The sequence below is a fragment of the Euprymna scolopes genome, chromosome 10 (genome assembly GCF_053919585.1).
Source record: "Euprymna scolopes isolate OS-2025 chromosome 10, ASM5391958v1, whole genome shotgun sequence".
Taxonomy (NCBI): domain Eukaryota; kingdom Metazoa; phylum Mollusca; class Cephalopoda; order Sepiida; family Sepiolidae; genus Euprymna; species Euprymna scolopes.
The window spans coordinates 120,082,255-120,107,475 of record NC_136491.1 but is presented as its reverse complement, the minus strand read 5'-3'; the positions used below and the strand labels follow the sequence as shown (position 1 = coordinate 120,107,475).

General features: G+C 34.3%; 1 protein-coding gene across 1 annotated transcript in view; it reads right to left on the bottom strand.

The window, feature by feature from the left end:
* The window catches only part of LOC145286247 (uncharacterized), a 153,227-nt gene that overhangs the window by 46,061 nt on the left and 81,945 nt on the right, over positions 1-25,221 (bottom strand). The window contains exon 2 of the mRNA XM_080135067.1: positions 23,377-23,554. Within this exon, the coding sequence (XP_079991193.1) occupies positions 23,377-23,554 (178 nt within the window). The remainder of the gene's footprint in view (positions 1-23,376; positions 23,555-25,221) is intronic.

Here is a 25,221-nt window from a genome sequence, read left to right as displayed (position 1 = left end):
CGCCTCATTAGGTCTTATTTTTCTCCCCATGGCGTTTTCCGCGCCTAGGACCGTGACACAGTCTAAAGCAGGTATGAAATAAATTACCGTCGGTCATAGAAGAAAAAGTTGAAATAAGATATGATTTGTTGATTACCGGAGGTCGCCACACTCAGTTTAATATAATATTACTTAAGAACAAAATTATTATGTCACACTATCAATTTCAGATGTAAGACAAAAAGTTTTAAGCCGATCATAAAGGCTCCAAGTGATTAATGCAGTCTCCTTCACGATTGTGAATAATCGACTCAACAGACTGACTCTGTGAACCAGAAAGCTAGATGACCATCTTCCTATTGCCATTGGAATCCTCTCTCTTCTTAATCGCTCTCTTCTGGCACAGTAGCACTGTGAGTCTAGTAGGAGAGGCCTAACCGCCTAAAAACAGGAATGAAGCGATTAATGATACTATGGCCAGATTGGAGTATTAATACAAAACCGTGCTAATCTCTTGTGAATGTGAAGAAGTTAATCATACTGCATTATCTGCAGCACAGCTTGAACGATCCCGCAGAATTCAATAACAATGGGAATAAACAGGCGAATAAGTGGAAAGCGTTCGTATAGCAGCATATTTCAAAAACATTTAAAACACTGAGATTATACAGTCTTCATCCTACGTGAGAATACGATTTAAAAGGGTTGTTTTTGTTTTGTTCCGAAACAAAATCGTGATGAAATCTCAAACCGACGGCTGCTGTTAAGTTCGCACGGAATCAATTTGTCGACTTGTGTAATTGCTGCAGTTGCTTAAGGTGGTCACGAACTGGAAAATGACTTCCGTCTAACTTTTCAAATTCTAGAACAATTGTGCGTAAACTTGCCTTGATAACCACCTTCAAGTTGTCGATAATAACTATAGATAAGCGCCCACCAGCTACTTCCTCTTTAAAGATGTCATTTCGACAAATCTTAAATAAATGTTTCAGTTACGTTCACTGTCACCTCTTGGTTAAATGCTCTGTTTTTAACACTATTTAACGTAAAAATTCGTACTTTACATGAAATCAAATTTAATCAGTTAAAAAGCGAGTGAGAGTTATATATCTATATATCTATAAAAGTTAAATTGTCTGTGTTCGTGTGTGTGTGTGTGTGTGTGTGTGGGTGGGTGGGTGGGTGTCTGTGTGTACATTTCCCTACTAAACTACGCTGTCAATTTTCGGTTTATAAACTCGAGGGGTATTGAGATTTGGGAAAATATTTGTGATCGGTTTTTGGACAGAAATTTCGCTGTCAAGGGGTAAAAGTTCAACGAGTTGACCTTTGATAACTCTACCAAACTCCTCCGTCAATTTTGGGTCTAAACACTTGAAATTTTAGATGTAGGTTATTCGGACATGGATCAAACATTTTAATTTGATTTGAGCCCAAAACAATAAATGTTAAGGGGTCAAAATTGGTGTTAATTTTTTTAAGTTGACATCTGCGATCTCTACCAAATTACTTAGCCAATTTTTGCTTAAGTGTATTCAGAGATAGGGCAAGCTTTTTAATCGGTTTTTGACGGAAAATTTGTCTGCCAAGAGGTCAAAGTTCCAAAGATTTGACCTTTGTGATCTCTAACAAACTATTCAGCGAATTTTGGGTCTAAACATTTGAAATTTTACATAAAGGGTAATCAGACATGCATCAAGTTTTTAATTAGTTTTGGGCAAAAGTTTGGCTGCCAAGAGGTCAAAGTTGAAAGAGTTGTCCTTTGCAGACTCTACCAAACTCCTCCGCCAATCTTGGGTCTAAACACTTGAAATTTTAGATGTAGGTTACCTGAGCATGAGTCAAACATTTCAATATATATATATATATATATATATATATATATATATATGCACATAAAGTTATGAACAGTACATAGGGCCCGAGCAAAGCTGGGCTAAACTGTTAATATATATATATATATATATATATATATATATATATATATATATATATATATATATATATATATATATATATATATTAACAGTTTAGCCCGGCTTTGCTCGGGCCCTATGTACTGTTCATAACTTTATGTGCATATATATATATATATATATATATATATATATATATATATATATATATATATATATACTAGATGCCGCCCGGTATTGCCCGGTTGTAAAATACGCTTAAATATGATATTTTGATTCATGCAGATTTCGTATATAATTTTATAATTGCGAAATCTGCATTAATAAAAATATATTCAAACGTATTTTACAACTGGGCAATGCCTGGTAGCCTGCTAGTATATATATGACGAGAGAGTTAGTTAAAATTATCAATAATCTGCCATAAAATATAATTATATTTATAGTGTCTCAAGAGGTTTAGTTAATGGGCGTATTAATAATTCGAATGCACCTCTATATGATCTCAAATGAATTTTGGAATATAAACGCCAAGAAAAATCAAACTAATTTTATTTTCTGGCGTCTCACAAAGAAACGTCAATTTAAGCAATCCAGTAATTCTTGTTTTCTTTTCTCTTGCTTTGCGTGAAGATCATCGATTGAGAATGACAATTGATTGAGATCATCTGACTCAAATAGTGGTCAACATCTCTTATCGCCAGACGGACGATAAGACAACATCATGATTGGTGGTGATTAAGCAGAATTTGATTATTGAAGAAGGCGCTTCAGCAATAATTTGTTTACATTGGATTTGAAAGCGACAATGTTGTAATCAGCGTGTAAGTACCTTTGTGATATTGTCTTCTATTGGAAAAAAACTTTGCTTATAGAAATTTCGTTTAGGTTTAAGGTAGAGATAGAGAGAAAGCTAGACGAGTTTTTGTTGTGAATGTTGAAGTTCAGTTGAGTAGCGGACATGAAAGCAACGATAAAGTAGAAAAAAAAACTAATAACATATCTTCTCTGAGAATGAGGTAATATAGAGGAGAAAAAGGCCATCCTCACTAGATTTTGAAATCGATTTTGTATCCTGTCAATATTTGCTAAATTTTGATAGGAAACTGATCCCTTATCTTTAAATAAAAAAATATTGAAATGCTTTTATTATTTCCTATTTTGATATAGATATTTTTTCTGGCTGTTTCAATGAAAATAATGATTCATAAATAGCATTTTCAACGAAAATAATGATTCATAAATAGTGGCTTTAAACGAATGGTGTAACGAAAATAGATCACTAATCTTTCTCGAGCAATCGTAGAAAAATGAAAGAGTGATGTAATGTTTTAAAAGAAGTAAATTTGAGATTTCCACTTTATGCTTATTAGTTAGTGACAAAATGATCATGGTTTATATGTACTATGTTTATTAAATAGGGCTTATCATAATTTTTAAATTACTTTTCATACGATTTTGTAAGAATGTATTGAAAGATAAATATCAGTTTTCTGGAACTATTTTAAAGGTAATTAACAAATGAGTTTTAAGATACTGAATTGAAATGAAATGTACCTATAATGTAATATCATTGCATTAATTATCCACAAAAGTTAGAGATTAGTAAAATATGCTCTTCAATCAAAAGTAAACAAACTGGATATCGATATGCATAATTGTATGGATGAAAATAATTGCAACAATATTTCGTTTTATTATTTTGATTTTTATATAGACAGATGGTTTCGTAATAAAAAAAAATTATAGTCTCTTTATTGTAGTACTGGAGATCAATATATTTCCAAACTTAATTCAATCATACTATCGTTAAATCAATAACTTCTTTTTCTTCAAGTTGGATAGATTTTATTTACACTGATATTTTTTCGTAAAAATAAATATTAAAAACAATGTTATAATTGTTAACATGTGTCGTGTTTTATTTACATTAAAATATATTTTTTCAAATTCATTCCTTTCACTCGGTGCAAAACACCATTGGTTGGAGGTCTTTTGTAATTTATTTTAGTATTCTAAAGAATAATTAAGTATTATTAATATTCAGACTTTAGCTCAGAAAATCAATCATTTATTCTTTCGAATACAGGTAAAATCTAATTGGGGCATTATATTACGACATCGATGAGTTATTTAATGCATATATATATATATATATATATATATATATATATATATATATATATATATATATAGCTTAATGTAAAAGGAAAAGAGAAAGTTCAAGAAAAGAGAAAGTTCAACAAGTTGCCTTTAAAAATTCTACCAAACTCCTCCGCCAATTTTGGTTCTAAACACTTGAAATTTTACATAAAGTGTAGTCAGACATAAGGCAAGCTTTTTAATCAGTTTTTGATCGAAAATATGGCTGCCAAGGAGTCAAAGTTCAAAAGATTTGACCTTTGCAGTCTCTAGCAAACTATTCAGCCAAATTTTGGTCTAAACATTTGAAATTTTACATAAAGGATATTTAAACATGCAGCAAGCCTTTTAGTCAGTATTTAGGCGAAAATTTAGCTGCCAAGACGTCAAAATTGAAAGATCAATTGCAGACTACCAAAATTCTCCGCCAATTTTTGGTTTAAACACTTGAAATTTTAGATGTAGGTTACCTGGACATGAGTTAAACGTTTATATATATATATATATATATATATATATATATATATATATATATATATATATATGCACATAAAATTATGAACAGTACATAGGGCCCGAGCAAAGCCGGGCTGAACTGCTAGTGTACATATATATATATATATATATATATATATATATATATATATATATATATTTATTTATTTATTTATTTATTTATATATATATATTCCAGGTTGAAAATATTCAAAAGATTAGAATCATTGAATTCCAACATAAGTCGTTGAGAATGCTCAACCAAAGATTTTATTTTCTTTATGTAAATATAGTCATATCTTGCTACGATGTGCAGACCGTTTCGATCATATTGATCTCATCAGATAAGACAATTTTTGAAAATAAAAAAAAGTTTAAGTATTTTTTTAATTTTAGAGGAGAAAAATATTTTACCATGTGTAATGTATAGCATGGTTTAATGTTCTTATGATTTTAATTCGGAAATCAAAAACTTTTACGGTTGTTATCCGTTAAGAAAATGAGGGGGGTAAATTTTGTTGGTGGGGAGGATGTATGAAAGATTAGCGGGAGTTAGAAGAAAGAGTGTGAGAGAGAAAAAGATTTAGAAGGAGAGGGTTAGTGTAAGCATTTAGAGAGAGAAGGAGAAATGAAGGAAAAAAAAGGATTTAATACGAATAAATACAATTGAATACAAATGACAATGAGGAAGTCGGAAAGCCATATTTCAGACAATTTGAAATTAGGTCGACAGTGGAGCAGTTCACCCAAATTAGGTCATACTGTCTGTCTGTCTCAAATCTAAGAGTAGATCGTTCAATTTTTTTATTAAAAATTTTTTTTGAGAACTTCTTTTAAAAAATCAGATCTACCTTTTTAAGGGGCTGAATGAAATTGAATTTTTTTATACTTTTTAGTTATAACAAATCAATTTTTAAAAAATTGTATTTTAATGAATTTATACATTTATTTATAAAATTTATTAGAAAGTATTTATTTTAACTTTTAGTTTGTTTATATACATACATACATATATATGTATGCATATATATACATATATGTATATCTTAGTTTATATACATATGCATACATATATATTTATTTTGTTTAAATATACATATATACACATGTAAGCATATATACTGATATATATTGTGCTTTAAATTTTTATTTATATAGCTATTTATTTTTATTTTTTAATAAATAATAAATCTCATAAAGCAACACCTCTCACCTAATAATATTCTCAATAAATTCTTCAATAAAAATACGGTAAAATTAAGCTACAGCTGCAGCGAAAATTTAGGAAAAATAACAAAGATTTAGGAAAAATAAGCTGAAGATTCTAAATAATACGTCAGAATTAAATGAAAACAACATCACTAAATCTCGTAACTGCAAAAATAAACAATAATGCCCACTGAATGGAAATTGCTTAGTAATCTCAGTTGTATACAGAGCGAAAATGTCCACGAAAGAACACCTAAATACTAGTTAGTACTATATTGGTATGACAAGGAATATTTCAGGGAAACGGTTCAGGGGTCACAAAAGTTCATTTGAAAATCCGAACAGTAAAATAAAAACGTCACTTTCAGTATATTATAAAGAACTCATTAGAAAAAAATCCAACACAAACCATACAATGGAATATCCTGAAAAAAGCTAAAACATGTTCTTCCTTTAGCTACCCATGTTACCTATATTATTATAATATAATTATTTATCACAAGATTTAAATACAGAGATAAGTTACTCAATAAAAGACTAGAAACTTTCATAAACTGCAGGCATTATAAAAAACATGTTAGCAACCTTAATATCACCCCATAAATTATTTATATTATAAAAAATCCATAATTTAACTAAAACTATAACCCACATTTTCTCTCTCTATATATATATATATATATACATGTATATATATATATATATATATATATATATATATATATATATATATATATATATATATATATATATATAACATACACTTAACATGCCCATTTAGTTAAATATCTCAATTTATTTAATCTACATCTGATAACTAAATAAGCCCATAATATCATTTACCTGCTTAAACCAAACCAACCTAATTACCAGAACACACTAAATAAAATATGTCCAAACTCTGATGTTTCCTCTCCTAACATGTTCTCATGGTACCATTTTCGCACTCAATATATGGATTTCAATAGGGTATCTTCTTTCCTAGCATATATTGGGACAATGCTCTACCACCTGGAGATCACCAACAATACAATTTAATGAATAAATATCTCAAATGTATACAAAGATTACTGAGAAGTAGCATAATTTTATAAAGATAAATTAGATTCCATAAAAGCACTATAGTATTTTATTTAGAGAAGACTGTCAAACTAAAGAGATCAGAAATGATTTTAGGTAAAATTTTGAAAATTCTTGGAAGCCCTGGAAAATAATCTAGAGTGGGATCTTCCCTTTCATATAATTGTAAATCTATATATCTATAAAAGTGACCGTGTGTGTGTGTGTGTGTCTGTGTACACTTCCCTACGCAATAACTCTGTCAATTTTTAGTCTACAAATTTGAAATGTGATATACAGGGTGCTGAGATTTGGGAAAATCTATGTGATCGGTTTTCAGCCAGAAATTTGGCTGTTAAGGGGGTCAAAGTTCAACGATTTGACCTTTGAGAACTCTACCAACCTCTTCCGACAATTTGGGGTCTAAACATTTGAAATTGTAGATATAGGTACCTTCGACATGGATCTAACTTAATAACTTGATTTGAGCCCAAAACTATAAATTTTAAGTGGTGAAAGTTAAAAAAAAACTTACCGTTTTTTTTTTTTTGCTCAACATACACCTCCAAACACCCGGGCAATATGCCGGGATCCTACACTAGTAAATAATAAAAATAAAATAATAAATAAATAGATAAATAAAAATTTAAAGCACAATATATATATATATATATATATATATATATATATATATATATATATATGTTTACTGTGTTTTTGGAAAAAAATTCCAGCAAAGTGCTCGATTATAAAGAAAAACATTTTTCAATATAAAGACTTAATATTTATTTATTAAAAATTGTACAGAAGGTCAGAAATACATTGATACCGTCGGTTTCAGGCATACTATGCGCATAAGTCTGAAGAGTCCTAGAGTGAATGAAACGCGGAATATTCAGTGTAGCGTAATCGCTATATATATTTTTTAACTTACTATATATATATATATATATATATATATATATATATATATATATATATGAGAGTGTGTATGTGAGAACATTTGACAACCTCTATACTCAACAGATTTTTTATCTAAAGACTTGAAATTTGGTATATAAGGTATTCAGATATGTGAATAACTTTTTAATCGAAAAAAGCGCTGCTAAGAGGTTAAAATTGAACAATTGATATGTGGACCTTATCGGAATTTATCTGTTTGCTGTTTCATGAATACGCATGCGTAAATGGTTCACATATCAGATTATTTATGTTAAGAATATATAGGCTTGAGCACACTTTTTAAAGAACGTTTCAAGATGTCCTAACGATTATCGTACCTAACTCACTATTTTTGGACAGCTCGAATATTTTTTTACTGACAAAATACTCGTATGCACATGTATTAGTTTCTTTCCGTTTTTCACTTGATTTTTTAAAGAATTTTAACGTTATGTTTAATACCTACAGTATTTCTGTTTATAATAAATAAGTATTCTGCATTAATTAAAATATAATTTTTATGCGTTTTTAATGACTGGGCTACGCCAGGCAGACTGCTATTATACTCACACACACACACACACACACACATACACGATGAGAATACTGGAAATATTATTCCGACAAAATAGAGAAATAAAAAGGAACAAACCGAGTTATGTTTTCATCAGTGTTTCGTCTTTATTTCACACAAAGGAAGTCTCGAAATAAAGAGGAAATGTTTCCTTTTAATTTCTCTCTCTCTCTCTCTCTCTCTCTCTTTCTCTGTATATATATATATATATATATATATATATATATATATATATATATATATATATATGCTAGCAGTTCTGACCAGCTCTATATACTGTCCATAACTTTATATGCACATGTATATATTAAAAAGGGTGAATATGTACGGTAATGCCTTTCTATATAATAGCCTTCCTTAATTACTATAGAGAAAAGTTGGTAGAAACCGCAGATATCAATTTTTTTTTACTTGACCCCAATTTTGACCCCCTAACATTTTTGTTTTGGCCTCAAATTAAATTAAAATGTTTGATCCATGTCCAAGTAACCTACATCTAAAATTTCAAGTGTTTAGACCCAAAATTGGCAGAGGAGTTTGGTAGAACTGTAAAGGTCAACTCTTTCAACTTTGACCTCTTGTCAGCGCAACATTCGCCCAAAAACTGATTAAAAAGCGTTCTGCATGTCTGAATGTAAAATTTCAAATGGTTAAACCCAAAATTGGCTGAATAGTTTGCTAGAGACCGCAAAGTTCAAATCTTTTGAACTTTGACCCCTTGGCAGCCAAATTTTCGGCCCAAAACCGATTAGAAAGCTTGCCCTATGTCTGAGTACACTTTATGTAAAATTTCAAATGTTTAGACCAAAAATTGACTGACTTATTTGTTAGAGACCACAGAGATCAATTTTTTTCTTTAACTTGGACCCCAATTATGAGCCCTTAACATTTACTGTTTTGGGCTCAAATCAAATTTTAAAGTTAGATCCATGTCCAAGTAACCTATATCTAAAATTTTAAGTGTTTAGACCGAAAAGTGACGGAGGAGTTTGGTAGAGTTCTCAAAGGCCAAATCGTTGAACTTTGACCCTTTAACAGCAACATTTCTGGCTGAAACCCAATTAAAAAGATTTCCCCAAATCTCAATACCCCGTATGTCAAATTTTGTCTCTTTAGACCGAAAACTGACAGTTATTTTGTAGGGAAGTGTACACAGACAGACAGACAGACAGACAGACAGACACACACACACACACACACACACACACACACACACACACGCACATATTTTCACTTTTATATACTAGCCTGAGTGCGCGGCGGTGTCCGGGTGTTTTGAGGTGTGTGTTAAGCAAAAAAAAAAAAAAAAAGTGGTAGGAGGAAGGTAGCCGGGGTCGAACCCATACCGTGAAGGAGGAAAAGAATGGGAAAAAAAAAGTGACGTCTTTGCTGCTACGCCCATCGCCAAACCAGACGTGACGTAGGTTAAGGCTAGTCAATCGAAAAGGGAGGATGGCTTTCGAAAATATCGGGGGAAAAAGTGACCCCTTCCTGTAGAAAAGTGCCCAATTAAGGGTGAAGTAATTAATGTCTGTAACTAATTTTTCGATATTTGTTGTCTGAAGGGTCGAGCTTCAGAAAAATATCAATCTCCTGAAAATCCGTCGCCTCTGTCAAAAGTTTTAGGCAGACAAATATATACACATGCATACATACATTTAAACAGACAGGTGAGATTTATATTATAGATTATATTGGACGCAATATATAGTAATGATTTAAAAAGTAAAAAAAAAACAAAAACACTCGTGCGCCACCACCGAGAATCGAAACCAAAACGTTCAGCTCACGATTTATTTTCGCCTCTGCCGTTAATGACTGGGCTATGGAGACATGTTTACTGCAAGGTTAAAAATTAAAACATGAACCAAATGCTCCTACGTTATGCATTCGTAATGCCGGCGCTCGATCTTCACCTGGCAAATTTCAATTTTTAAAAAATTTTCACACTTTTGCACCGATTTTTCCGAACTAAAATCCAAATATAGTTTCGCGTGGGTTCAAATACCTTATATATGAAGTTTCATGCCTGTAGACCAAAAACTCTAGGAGGAGTTTGGTAGGCAACATTTTTTAAACAAAAATATATGCGTATACATAATATATGGAAACAGTTTTGTGTTTACTATAAACCTTTAGACAAATATTACGCAAGTATAAATCATGTAGAATATTTGCATTAATATAATTGCACATAATAGTTAAATAAAGACAATCATTCCATAAGAAAATTGAAAAAAATATAATAATAGGAAATTAATTAAAATGAATGTTTAAAAGAAAATGCAAATTAGCTAGATCTTTTGCTAGTGAATGCAATTTCACGACCCATATATAAGAAAGTTGTATTTTCTTTTTTAAATGAAATAGAGAAAGGGTTTTAATATGAATATCAATACACACACACACACATACACAAAACGAATTTATATATATAGTGTTTCATGGTAAACAACTGATGATCCCTTGAAAAATAAAAAAATTGGTATTATAGTAAATTTGAGAGTTGATGCAGTGATTGCAGGTAATTAAATGACTTACTGACTAGATGTTTTTTTTTTTAACGAATGATAAAAAATAATTTTTTGTATAGTTTCAAATGTTAAAAACTTCAAAGACTATATATATATATATATATATATATATATATATATATATATATATATATATATATATATATATATATATACTAGCAAAGATACCCGCACGGGACTTTTCTGCACACTTAGGTACGCGATTTGTGGGCACCTTTCCAGTAAGTGGATGTTGTAAGAGGGAAGTAAATTTCAACTCGATGCTTAAATCTTATCTAACACATTGAATACTGAAAGCATACCACAATCAGATCAGATCATTTTTCATCATATTCTTTTGTAGAACCTTTCATTAAAGAGCCTCGTGGTAAACTACATTTCTGCTTCTTTGATTTGGAGCCAGAATGTAGAGTATTCCTGAACTTCCTGTCCGGCTGATGGAGACGTAGACCATACCGTGACTGAAGCAGTCTGATGTCAGGTCTACGCCAATGGTTTTAAACGTCTGATTTTGTCTTTTATTTATGCTCATTGCAAAACACACCTTCACAGGAAACATTTCTTGATAGTACAATTACAACAACGCCCCACAGCCCCCTAATGTAAACAGAATTTCTGTGAAATATTAAACGATTCTGCTTTAATGGTTTAATGGTTAATGTCGGCACGTTACTTACGGAAAAACGGTTAATTAAACTGCAGAAGCACCTGTTAAAAACTATACAAGTTCTATAATTGAATACCCACCTCAAAAAACAAAAAAAAAAAACAAAAACGCTCATGTAAGCTTACTGACGGCATTATTAGCGTCCTAACTTATATAAGAAAAATGAACGAATCTCTTAGTTAAAAAAAAAGAAGAAAAACAGCGCCTGTTTTCGGGGGTGCTAAAAACCAAAATCACAGTTAAATTTGTTTTATGATATGAAGAAATCATTAGGTGGCCAGAAAGAGGGTGTTCATTTTACGTTAAATTTATATAGGCCAGTAATCCCTCACTTTTTGAAAAAGTAATTTCTTCATATCATGCCCCAAATTTAAATTTGATATTCGTTTTCAGCACCACAGGAGAGACGTTGCGAGCCTTTGTTTTATCGTTATTTCTATGGCAGGTGCTCATCTGAGCTCCAATCCCTGGTCTCCCCTCGCCGATCTTTCACGAAAAACACCCGTCTAGCTGAAACCACTTTCAAAGTTTTCCCCACTCTTTATCTGTGCCAAAACCAAAACGTAGATTCCATGAAAAAAGCTTCTTTCTTCGAAGTGCACGCCGGTGGAACTCCGTTCCGTCTGCCTGTTTCCCACCTGACTACAGCTTGAATGTCTTCAAGTCCAACATAAACAAATTCCTGATGAACCGCCCCCTGAAGTAGACACTTTATCAAATCTCAACATTAACGTACTGTACACACAATAACCCTTATCCCCGAGTGGCTTCCGGGCCTTGATAAGTGGTGACCCCCCCCCATGTAAAAAAAAAAAAAAAACCCACCGAAAACCTATAAAAGTCGTCATTTTAAAGTTTTTTGAGTTGGAAAGAAACCTGACATTGACCAAAAAATCTTTAACATTATTTATCTAAAAAATATATGGTGCTAATGCAGACAGTGATCCGCTCTATTTTTTTAAATCGTATGTCCACTTTGATTAAAGTTTTATGATATGTTTTTTATTCAATTGTAAGGTTAAAGTACAGAGTAGGTACAAAACACCCTCCACTCCCCATGTTAAAAATGGCTTTTTAAATAATAACGTTATTATTTCAGCATGAATCACTCTCTGCACGAGTACCAAATAGCAATATATATATATATATATATATATATTCGTATTTGAAAGGATGCACACTACAGGAGACTTTTGATGAAATGAAAGAAACTTATAGTGATAATGCCCAATTCTATGACCTTGTAAAACGCTGGCATTGTAAATTCAAACGTGACAGGAAGTCTGTGGAAGCAGCTCCCAGATCTGGTCGCCCCCCCCTCTCTGCCATTGATGAGGCATCTGTTCGTCAAGTTGAGGCTGCCATTTTGGAAGATCGGCGCATTACTATTCGCCAAATAGCCCAAGATGTCAAGATTAGGACGGGGTCTGTGGAAACTATCATTCATAACCATTTGCATATGCATAAGTTGTCTGCCAAATGGACTCCCAGGTTTCTCACACCATTCCAGAAGCGAGAACACGTCGAGTGCTCGAAGATGAATTTGGAGATGTGCCAAGAAGATGAGTCAAAGTTTTTCAAAAGACTGATTATACAGGATGAAACATGGGTCCATCACTATGATCCAGAGACCAAAGCCCAGTTAATGCAGTGGAAGCACTTTGACTCACCACCTCCAAAGAAGGCAAGGGCGCAGTCCTCCACTGGCAAGGTCATGCTCACAGTATTCTGGAACCAGGACGGAGTAGTGATGACAGATTTCCTGGTAAAGCGTACCACAATTACAGGAGCCTATTATGTTTCACTTTTGAGGAAATTAAGGGAAGCTATCAAAATCAAGATGCGGGGCAAGATCAACAAAGGTACCCTCCTCCTGCAGGACAACGCTCCGGTCAACAACTCGCATGTCGCCAGATCAGAAGAACAGGCGTGTGGTTATGAAATCTTCCCCATCCTCCCTACTCTCCTGACCTTGCACCCTCTGACTTTCACCTCTTCCCAGCCATGAAGTTGTTTTTGAAAGCAAAGCGTTTTCCAGACGATGCAGCCTTTGTTTCTGAAGTCACGTCCTGGTTTGAGTACCAAGCTGGGGTGTTCTACAAAAACGGTCTCCAGAGCTGCATCAAACGATGAGAGAACTGCATAACTCTGTGTGGTTCCTATGTAGAGAAAGATTAATAACTGTGCCAAGTTTCGTTGCTCTACTGCTATGGGAAGTGGGTCAGGGGCATTACTTATATCGTAGATGTCTCTATTGACAGAAGTATCCTACAATGGACATTAATATTTCTTGACCAGCAGAGGTGTACACACACTATAGACACTTTATATTTCTTTGATCATAGAGAGTTGTACACACAGACAAACACTCACACGAACGCTATTACTTTATATATATATATATATATATATATATATATATATATATATATATATATATATTACGGTATCAGTGAGCTATTTCATGCCGAACAAAGTCGTTAAATGTAATTCTAGAGGTAAGGTAATTATTTTATATCCCTAGAAAATGTTAAATGTAATTGAAAAATCATTCACAGTGATAGTAGTGTCAAGAAATGGAAAATACGCCCTCAACCCCCCCCCCCAAATTGTAACAAAAGGTTTCTTGATTCATTCTGGTAGGTTTTAATGTACTTTTTAACATACTAAAAGTTTATCAAAGTATGACTTTCGGGAAAGTGCTTTTTTTTCTCAAGATGGCGTCCAAGATGGCCGCCAAAACCTGTGAACGACCATAACTCTATAACTATCAACTCAAATTGGATCATCTTGGTGTCTATTCCTACATTTTTGAGGGCTAAGAACATATTAAGAAAACTAGGGATATCATTGAACAGTTAAATCATTATGAAATTGGACTCTTGATCTTAAGATGGTCACTATCATCTTATACACAAGTAATAGTTAAAATAATTTATACTTAGAGGTATAATGATAGCAACCTAATTATGATCGTCTTCTATAGTGTTGTTACCTTACAGTACTCATGCTTATATAATCTTCTAATTATATCAACTCCTAATTACAATTATATTTCAAGTACTTGGTTACATTAGTTAATAACACTTTTATCCGCATAGAACAAGTTTTAGAGTTTCAATTTTGAGTGTCATCCTCCTTCTCAGTATCAACCTCTCGAGTATTGTTTGGATTGTTACAGTTTTCAATCTGGCAAGGGCCACATACACCAGTGCAAGGGAGTTCATAACATCTGCAGCTGCATCGAGATAATCTGCATCCCTCTGAACAGTTGAAATGGATGATATTCAAGAGTTTGTCAAGTGCAGCATTGTTTTGGGTTATAACTGTAACTAACTAATCATTGAAAAAAAAAAACCTTTTCCGGGAGTCATACTTTGGTAAACTTTTAGTATGTTAAAAAGTACATTAAAACCTACCAAAATCAGTTGAGAAATTTTTTGTTACAATTTTTGTGGGTTAAAAAGTATTTTGCTCTGACTAAAACCATTACTATGAGAAAAAGATTACTATTAGAAAAGGAAATTTCAAGGAAATTTCACAGTGAAAGTCTGAATATTACTCTTAGAAAATGTTACTCTTACAAAACATTTTTATAACGAAATATTGTCTGGCTGACTACGAAATTAAAAATAAAGACACATACGAACTTCAAATATCACTTTTATAGTAAAACTTTACTTATTTGTATTCTTATTATCGCCCAATCTAAGTAAAAATCAGTCATCATTCAAACTCTTTTAGAGTCAAGAATACAATTGTAAATTACTTTAGACTTCTGTCCGATCCTATAGTAACAAGAGCATGAGCATGCTACTTCAGTGAATTAAATAAACGGTTCCGTTCGACATTCGGTACAGATTCCAGATTTCGATAGGAAGAATGCCGAGTTCGACGAGATACAAGGTACCAAATAGTTCGAATAATACAAATAATAAAAATTATCAATGCTCATATAAAAATTCAGAAATTATTCATAGTCGCCCTCAAGTTGTTTTATACTCGTATTTTTTGTATTGAAATTTCCTTTAATAAAATGTTTACCTTTTTTGAAAAGTGAAGAGATATATGTCGTTAAAATCATTCGGTTTGCAAACTCTATCAAACTCCTCCGCCAATTTGAGTCTAAAAACTTGAAATTTTAGATGTAGGTTACTTGGACATGGATCAAACTTTTTAATCCGATTTGAGCCCCAAATAATAAATGTTAAGGGGTTAAAATTGGGGTCAAAGTGAAAAAATAATTTTGACCTCTGCAGTCTCTATCAAATTACTCAGCCAATTTCCGATCTAAACATTTGAAATTTTACATAAAGTGTATTCAAACATAGGACAAGCTTTTGAATCGGTTTTTGACCGAAAATTTGGCTGCCAAGGGGTCAAAGTTTAAAAGATTTGACCTTCGCGGTTTCTAGCAAATTATTCAGCCCATTTTGGGTCTAAACATTTGAAATTTCACATAAAGACATGCAGCAAGCTTTTTAATCAGTATTTAGGCGAAAATTTGGCTGCTAAGAAGTCAAAGTTGAAAGAGTTGACCTTTGCAAACTCTACCAAACTCCTCCGCCAATTTTGGGTCGAGACGTAGGTTACCTGGACATGAGTCAAGCAAAGGGGTGGGGAGAAAAGTGAAATCTTGTTACAAAAAGAAAGAAAAAAAGCGAAAGTGAAAGACAGAGAAAAGGAAAATAGAAAAATAAACAAAAAAGAGAAAAAGAAAAAAAAACAGTATATAAAGAAAAAAGAAATATACAAAGAAAAAGAAACGTGGCTTCAAAGGAAACCAAAAATAAATGCCATAGAAATGCACCTTGTAATCCCAGGTTACCTCAATAATAGAGCAGAGTGAAAGAAAAAACATGTCCAAATCACAGGACCTTGTAAGAAAGAATTACGTTTTTGTACAGGAAGGAATGGTTCTCATCCCTCAATGTTGATTCTTGGCTAAATAGAATTAGCACGGAAATTCTTGAACAAACGTCCCAAATTAAACGACCAAAAACACGACGGAAAGCTCCCAGGCAAATCGCATTGTTTGATGCGCTTTTTCTTTCATTTGTGGTCGTTCAGCCGCTGGTTTGTTTTATGATAATCTTTTAAGTGTTACAATTCTTGTTATCGTGCATGTGTATTTTAGGATTCTCGCTTCTACTGTCTCCAAGTTCAAATCAAATTATATCTATTGTCAATGCACACAATTATATAGCTGGCTATTAAATGGGGGAAAAGTGGTGATGCTGGTGGGTTAGTTAGTCTTTCTCTTGGTCATTTTTTTTTATCTTGACCAACTCCTCGGATTAACGTTCACAGGAAACATGAGTTGGAAAAAGATCATTGAGAGCATTGCCAGAACCGCTACGAAAAAGGTAGGTTCTACCGTGCTAGAAAGCTACTAACACTTGAAAGTATCCTGTGCCTCTATAAGGTCACCATTCGCCCATGTATTGAATACTGTTGTCATATTTGGGCTGGTGCATCTGCTAGTAGTCTCTCACTCTTAGACAAGGTTCAAAAGAGAGTCGCCAACCTGATAGGTCCTGAACTGCCATCCAAGCCTCAGCCTCTGTCCCATCGACGAAATGTAGCATCCCTCTACCTGTTCTACAAGTACTTTAACGGTGAATGCTCCGACGAACTGCAAGCACTTGTACCTCCTCGACGTAAATAACCCCGACAAACCCAACAAACAGCTAAATCCCACCCCTTCACAGTTGAGATCCCTAGATGTAAGAGAGCCTTCTACTCCAGTAGTTTCTTCCCCAGAACCGCTAGACTTTGGAATTCCCTTCCGGTTCCTGCTTCCCCAACTGTACTGACATGCAGAAGTTCAAGTGTAACGTGAACCGACATCTTGCTGCCCAACTCCCTACATAGTACACCTGTAGCTTATGTCTCTAATAGTAGCTCCCTACATTAAAGTGGTAATGTGCCTTGTTTGGGGTGAAAATGTAATTAAAAAATCTTAGCTAGTCTAATTTTATGGTAGAATAAAGTTATCTTGAAATATACACATCACTTCTCGTTAAGCAATGTGGAACCTGCCCTGTAACAGATGAGTGACCATTTGGGAATAGTAGGTGCTGTATGTAGTTTTCTCATGATCGGGATATACATGCGGCTAGGAGTTGTTTGTAAATTTGATATTCACCTCGGAGGAAGTTGGCATATAAGAGCCAATACCACAACAGGTATCATCGGTTCGTTCGTAATAAAGTTAGTTATTTTGTGTCCCCTTTCTTTCACAATACGTTAATGTCCGTATTTTGTGGTCTCGATAATTTCCGAACACTGTTTCCCCTGAGGAAGTAAGATTAGTCATTTGTAACAGGTTCCTCCCACAATACGTCAACGCCGGTATCTTGTCATTGCGACACGCTTCAACGCTACTTGATCAGAGAAGAACAATTAGTCATTTGTCGTAACTTCTTCCTTTCCTAATGTGTTCAGATCCGTACCATGTACTTGCAATACGCTTCGGACGCTGTTCTATGTAAAGAGAATAGAATTTAACGTGTCTGAATTTTTGAGATGAGGATTAGTTAATCTTAATATCTGAATTTATCGGGCTATTGTTCTCATCTCATCCTAATTCGCAATTGTATTTTTCGGTCGCCCACACTGAGAATTGAACCTTAGTGTATTCTAACATCTGCGCCAAGGTCCTTGCGCAAGGACCCGTGGGGTAGTAATTAGAGTACTTGGAAAAATTAATTGTAAAAGTCATATTCTCCTGAAGGTTGAAGGTTCAATTCTCAGTGTGGGCGACCGAAAAATACAATTGCGAATTACTTAGGACCTTTTTATGGCTAACGAACAAGAGTATGCTACCCTCGTGAAGTAATAAAGGGTTTTGTTCGAAATTTTGTCCAAAGTCCCGAGTTTGACAGAAATATTCCAGAGTTCGACAAGATACATCTGAAGAAGGTCGGAGCTTACATCTACCGAAACATTGTGAAAATGAAGATGAGAACAGTAATTCGATGAATCTAAATAATAAGAATAGAAATTAGTTGTTTATGTCGTTCTTTCAAAAACACGTTAAGGTCTGTATTCTGCGATCATGACACACTTCAAATGCTGCTCAGTTTAAGAGGGATAGAGTCAGTCATTTGTTTATCTTCTTCCTTTCACGATATTGATTGAGATTGTCGGACTGACTTTCTCATCTTGGTTGTTATTGTCACAACGTTTCGGCCGTTTTGCCCTCCGGCCTTCGTCAGGTGTTTTGTATCGAACTGGAGAACCGTTTGTTAGGAGTCTTATTTATTATTATTATTACGGGGGTACCGGGTTCGGACTCCAGCTAGGCTTTGGGACATAGTTGCTGATTCTCTGTTTTGAATGTTACTTTTTCACTGCCTTCGTTCAGGATTGAACTCAGCACCTTTGGGTAACTGTAAACTTTGATACAGCGTCTAGGACCACTCGGCCATATGTCACTAGGACAATTCTTAGTTGTTTTTTTGTTAATATCAAACCTATGTTGTTATTCAAGGTTTTCTCTCTCTATCAGAGGTGTCCAAATTGCATTCAGCTCTATGCTTGCTTTGCTCAGTAGGTTGTTATGTCCGAGCATGTGAGTGTTTCTTTAAGTTTTCTCACTTTCCAGTGTGTCTCTCTGTTTATTATTTTTACTTCATCTCCATCCTGACATGGTTGGCTATACCCGATTTTTCCGTCTCCCCTTTAGTTACCGCTTTTCGGTGTTCTTCCACCCTTACTTTAAGGGGGCGGCATGTTTCACTCTTGTAAACCTTTCTGCAACTGCATGGGATGGAGTATATGCAGTTTTTGGTCATATTCTCCTCCATGCGGGGCTTCACTCGTACCAGGTGTCGTCTGAGTGTTTGACTTGCTCTTGAATACTGACGAAGGCCGGAGGGCAAAACGGCCGAAACGTTGTGACAATAACAACCAAGATGAGGAAGTCAGTCCGACAATCTCAATCAATGAAAACACCTCATCTCAAAAATACAGGCAATTACTTTCACGATATGTTATGGTTGGTATCTGCTGCGCTCTCTGAGGTGAATGGTTTATTATGATTCCTTCCTTTCAAAATAAGTTACGATGTGTATCCGGTTTTGCTTACTTGTCTTTATCCATGAAGTCTGAATACAAAACAATGTGGAGTCTTCATATGTGACAGGCACCACAAGACGTCCATTATAACAGAACGCGGGCGCGCGTATGCAAATGCATACTAAATGCGAAATGACGTCATCGTCAGGGCTACGAAAAAAAACGTGTGCAACAGACAGAGGAGCACGTTCGAAACGACCTTTGAGAAGACGATCACGTTAGAGACGTGGGTGAATGAAGAAATAAATGTCGTTGTTATAAAATAAAGAATCAAGTTATTACTTGTCTTCTGTTCCTTGCGACGTACTCTGCTACAACGTGTTGGGTGTACGTGTGTAAACGAGTGTAACGTTACACTAAGACTGGTAACCAATAAATATCGCCCGATTCAGACAATTGCTTGCAAATTCATTCAAGTTAAAATCTTAAAAATGTCAACAGAAGTAAAAATAAAAATTGTTTTCTCTTCAATATAAAAAAAGAAGACTTAACAACGATGACAATTACTATCTTACAGTTTTATTAACTAAAAGTGTTTAAAGAAAGTCTTAATATTTTAGGGTGAATAGATGCCACAAGTTTTATGAGATACTAGCGGAGTGGGGCGTTCTTGCCCAGTCGTAAAATATATATATTTTTTAATTCATGCAGATTTTCTATTTATTATTACAGAGCCAATTCTTGATTGACTATTATATTGTATCTAGTGTACAGTACTGATTTCAAAAGTTGAAACAAAACTGACTTGTCCGGCGAATCTCTTACTAAAAGATTTTTCATTTCTTTCTTATTGGAGGAGGGAGTTTATTATTTATAACGTGTTTCCTTATTTTCGTTATTAAAAATAACGAATTCAGCAAGGTTCGCAAAAAACAATAAGCAATCATGCATGCGCGTCTAGCAGCCTAGCTTGAATTGGTTAAAATAGAATAAAACAAGACGTTATTTCTATGACGTCTTCGTGAAGTAATGAATGCCGGGTCCGCATCGTAACCTACGGGTTCAATGTTCGTGCTCATGCAATTGATTGTTTTTGCTTGTTTTCTTTTTGTTGTTGAAACAGGGTTATTTGTGTGATTTTTTTACGTTCGCTTCTTCTTTATTTTGCTGTTTTTATCTCTTTTTTCCATGCTATTTTTTGCGATAAATACGTATAACTTTTCATATTTTTCTCCATTTTTTTTCAGTTTTTTTCTATTATCGAATTCAAACAGTTTAATTCGTTTCTTTTTCCTTTTATTATTTTTAAATTCCTTTCTATTTGTTTCTTTATTATCGAAATGAAACGAAAACCCTTCGTTTGTTTTCGGGGTGTTTTCTGTTTTGTTTGTTTTGGGGTTTATTTTTTATTTTTTAGTTTGGTTTTATTTTTTTTCTTATGGCGATAAGTGACATAATTGCAACTTAGTATCGCAGTAATTAATTATAGAAATAAGAAATGATAAATACACGGAAGAAGTTTTGTTTAATTTCCTTAGGATAGGATTCTATGTTTTCGTTCTCAAGTAAATTTTTACTTCTTAATACAACTTTGAGACAAACTATTTTTAGTCGCGGAGGCCGGTAAGTTACCAGTCAACATTACCACTGCTTCAACAGTTAAATAGATGATTTCTCTCTCTCTCTCTCTCTCTCTCTCTCTCTCTCTCTCACACACTCTCTCTCTCTCTCATTCCAGGCTACCTACTGGGTCTATTTTTTTGTTTGTTTTTCCACTCGCTGATATTTAAAAAAAAAATTACGGCTGAGGGTTGCTCAATACCTTTACCACACCACCTAACTCCGCCCATTCTTAACATTCCGAAAGCCGTTCTTACCATGAGAAGTTGGGGGTGTCTATTCCGAAAGCCGTTCTTAATATAAGGAGGTTCGGTATCTCCAGCTACGGTATAGCTGGAAATGTCTTTTCAATTATTAAATCATTTCTTTCTGGTAGGTTCATAAGAGTAGTGGTTGATGAGCAACAATTTGAAGCTCACAGAATTAATGCTGGAGTCCCTCAGGGGTCCATCCTTGGCCAAACTCTCTTCCTGATTTACATCAATGATTTCCAAAATCACATTCTAAGATCATTTGTAGGCATTCACGCTGATGACACTAGCATCTGTGGCAACACTCCAAAGGCCGTAAACGACCAAGTTAACTCTGATACTCTTTCCTCTGATCTTGAGCACGTAATGCAGTGGGGAAAGAGGTGGCTGGTTAATTTTAATGCATCTAAGACCAAACTTCTATCTTTCTATTATCAACACTCTAATCTCTGTTTGACATCAATAATAAATGGCTCTTGTCTTGGGGAGGTTCCATGTTTTGACAAACTTCTGAGCTTGACCTTTACTCCTGATCTGAGATGGAACACTTTGTTGTCAAGGCTGCTGGGAAAGTGGTGGGATCGTTCTACAGCTCCGGTAGATATCTCACTGCGGATGCAATTCTCTACATGTATAAGAGCCAAGGCAGGAGCTGCTAAAATAGCTTATCCTGCCTTGACAGAGGGCAAAATAGACTTCGTAGCCTAGTGGAGGATGTCCTTTTCTTTTCCCTGAAACCTCTTTTACACAGAAGAGACATCGCGAGCCTGTCTCAGCTTTATCGTTATTTCCATTGCAAGTGCTCGTCTTAGCTCCAATCTATGCCCCCCAGCCTGACTTTCACGAAAAACACTGTCTAGTTGAAACCACTATCAATAATTTCCCACACTCTTTATCTGTGCTTAAACCTGAACGTAGATTCCATGAATTTTATAACTGTTCCGTTTTCCTACTTTCCAACATACTACAATATGGTTGTCTTCAAGTCCAACGTAAACAAATTCTTGATAATCCATCCCCTTAAGTAATGCAATTTACCCAATTTCAACTACTAACGATGACTGACATGTTCCCCTTGACCACTGTACACTTATTAACACTTATCCTTGAATAGCCTCCAGGCCTTGATAAGTGGGAACTCCTTTGTATATATATATATATATATATATATATATATATATATATATATATATATATATATATATGGCTCTGTTCAGACTTGACAGACTATGGATATCCACTGAAGGGTGCCTGTGCGTGAAATTTTTGTGGCAAGAGTTCTGCAATCTTCGAATGGAAATAATGCCGAGATAAGCGATCTTTAATCGCAGTTGGCTGGAATATATGCGGTTTTCGCAGTAACACAATACACACACGAGGTATGAGTTTCAAGTTAATTAAAAAATTAAAGAAATGAGTAATTTAATGATGTTCCTATTATTACATTGTGTTGTGTTTTTATTAATTACTGAAGCGGACAGAACTTCCGTTGTAGCGTTACCCAACGTTGTATCCTCGGTCGCCAAGGAGACAATATTAGGAAAGAATTTCAACTCACTTTTTTTTTTGTACAACGACATTTATTTCCTCATTCTTGCGGCCATGACATCATCCACGTGATCGTTCCTGTAACGAGATCTCAAACGTTATTCCGTTCCGTGCTCTACGTCTCTCCCGTAATCGTCTTCTTTCTCCTTTTTATAGTATTTTTTTCTTTACTATTGACGTCATTTCGCATGCATTTGCATATAGCCGTCCGTTACACCGTTACCAGCTAATATCTTGATTTATTTCTTGAGTGTCATCTATTCAATCATCTGGGTTATCTGCATTAACAGGATGAACGATACCACGGATATTATCGATCGTCTTTTTAAACCATCGATTTCTTGTGAAAGATTTAGGTGTAGCCTGTGATAGAGATCTATCTGCCGATCGATTAAACGAGTGATTAATCTGTACTCACCCTTCAACACAATGGGCAGCTGTTATGATCCAAAGCGGGTGGACTAAAACGCCACCACATCTGTGCCAGGGTTGGCCGGCCGAGATAACTTGTAAAGACGCCTGCCACGGCCAACGTCCTGGGAGGCTGGGTTGTCCACCGATGATATACGATGAAGTTATTATTTCACCACAGTAATCTGTAAAAGAAAAAAAAAGTCAGAAAACATTTGCATTGGACTTTTATATCAATTGATGATGATGATGATGATGATGATGATTGCAAATAATTGGTGTATTCTCAAAATCCAAAGAATCTTTGTAACGAGTGACGAAGGTGTCCAAAATGAAAATGTTTAAAATGGTTTCTGCGCATACATCTCTGCGCACATACTCGCCCGAATAACAAAAAACAAAACATTTGAAGCCAAGCAGATACATTTCTCTGAATTTATCAAATTTACCGTTTTAATGAACCCTAAATGCATAAAACACAGATTTTTTTCCTTTAAACGATTACCTTCAGTGATCTCATATGAGATGTTTTCAAGTCCAATGTTAACAAATTCCTAATGAACCGCCCCCCTAATTAAACACTTCATCAAATCTCCACACTAACGTAATGTACTTGCAATAACCCTTATCCCTGAGTGGCTTCCGGGCCTTGATAAGTGGTGATCACTGTGTAAAAAAAAAAAAGATCACTTAAAAATTGACAGATATACTATAGTCATTGCAACTGTATCCTCTCAGTGATCTTATATGAGATCACCTAATATCTCGCTTATACTATTTAAAATGTAAATCTGACTATTTCATCGTATTTCTTATACTTCTTTTTACCATAGGTATCCAGGTTTCATAAAAAAAATAAAGTGGTTAAAATTATGCGAGGTAATAGGTGAATAAAAATGTTGAACTAAAGCCCGCGGCAGAGCTAACATCTTTTTTATGCCAGCTTCCCTCGACCTTCTGTCGAGCAATAGGAAAGCTATATGATATATTGTTCAACTTACGCACACACATACAATAATAAGTATAGTACTCTGACACTTACACATATACCTACACACAACGAATTAACTCTTTTACACTGTCGTTTGCTCATCGAAAACAAATATATAAACTTATTCATGTTTATACTCCTAACATTTCTCATTGAACTTTCTACAATGAAAACAAATGAATATTGACTTTTATTAGTAACTGTTATTGGCGTAACTGAGTGAGGATGCTTTGATTACGATTTTTCCACCCATGGAAAATTTACGGCCGTTAAATTATCACTTCAGTTTTCCTTGATATCTTAGCTTATGCATTCTCCTTGTTCTGCAGGAATTATCAGAATAAGAACAAACATTATATATTTTTCTAACTACGTTAACTTTCATTTCAAACGTATATAAAATAACTCTTTTGTTAACGTATGCCGTTGAACTCTTTGAATTATTTTGCTTGTGTTTATTCACATAACATGTATCTCGCTCTCTCACATTTAAGTATCACTTACAACAATTTCCATTGAAAATGCTTTCCTACAATCGTTTCTCTCCAAATAACTTCCCAGAATTCCCAAAACGGACCCCAGAACTATATTTTACTTAAAGTAGTCGTCTTGCGCTCCCAAAGCGACATCTGAAGATCACGCGGCCTTCATAGTGTCCTTCAAGTGACGTCTTAATATCAGTTTGGTCCTATCAAATAACTCGTCGTTTGCGTTGCAGGCTATGAGGTTGGTGTCCCTCTCAACTGCGCTCCACGCTCAATAGTCCATCGGATTGCAAATGAGCGTTAGGATAAGTGATTTTTGAATTAGTAAAACCGGGAAATTTCTCTGATAGACACTTCTGTTTTTGTTTTTTTTTAA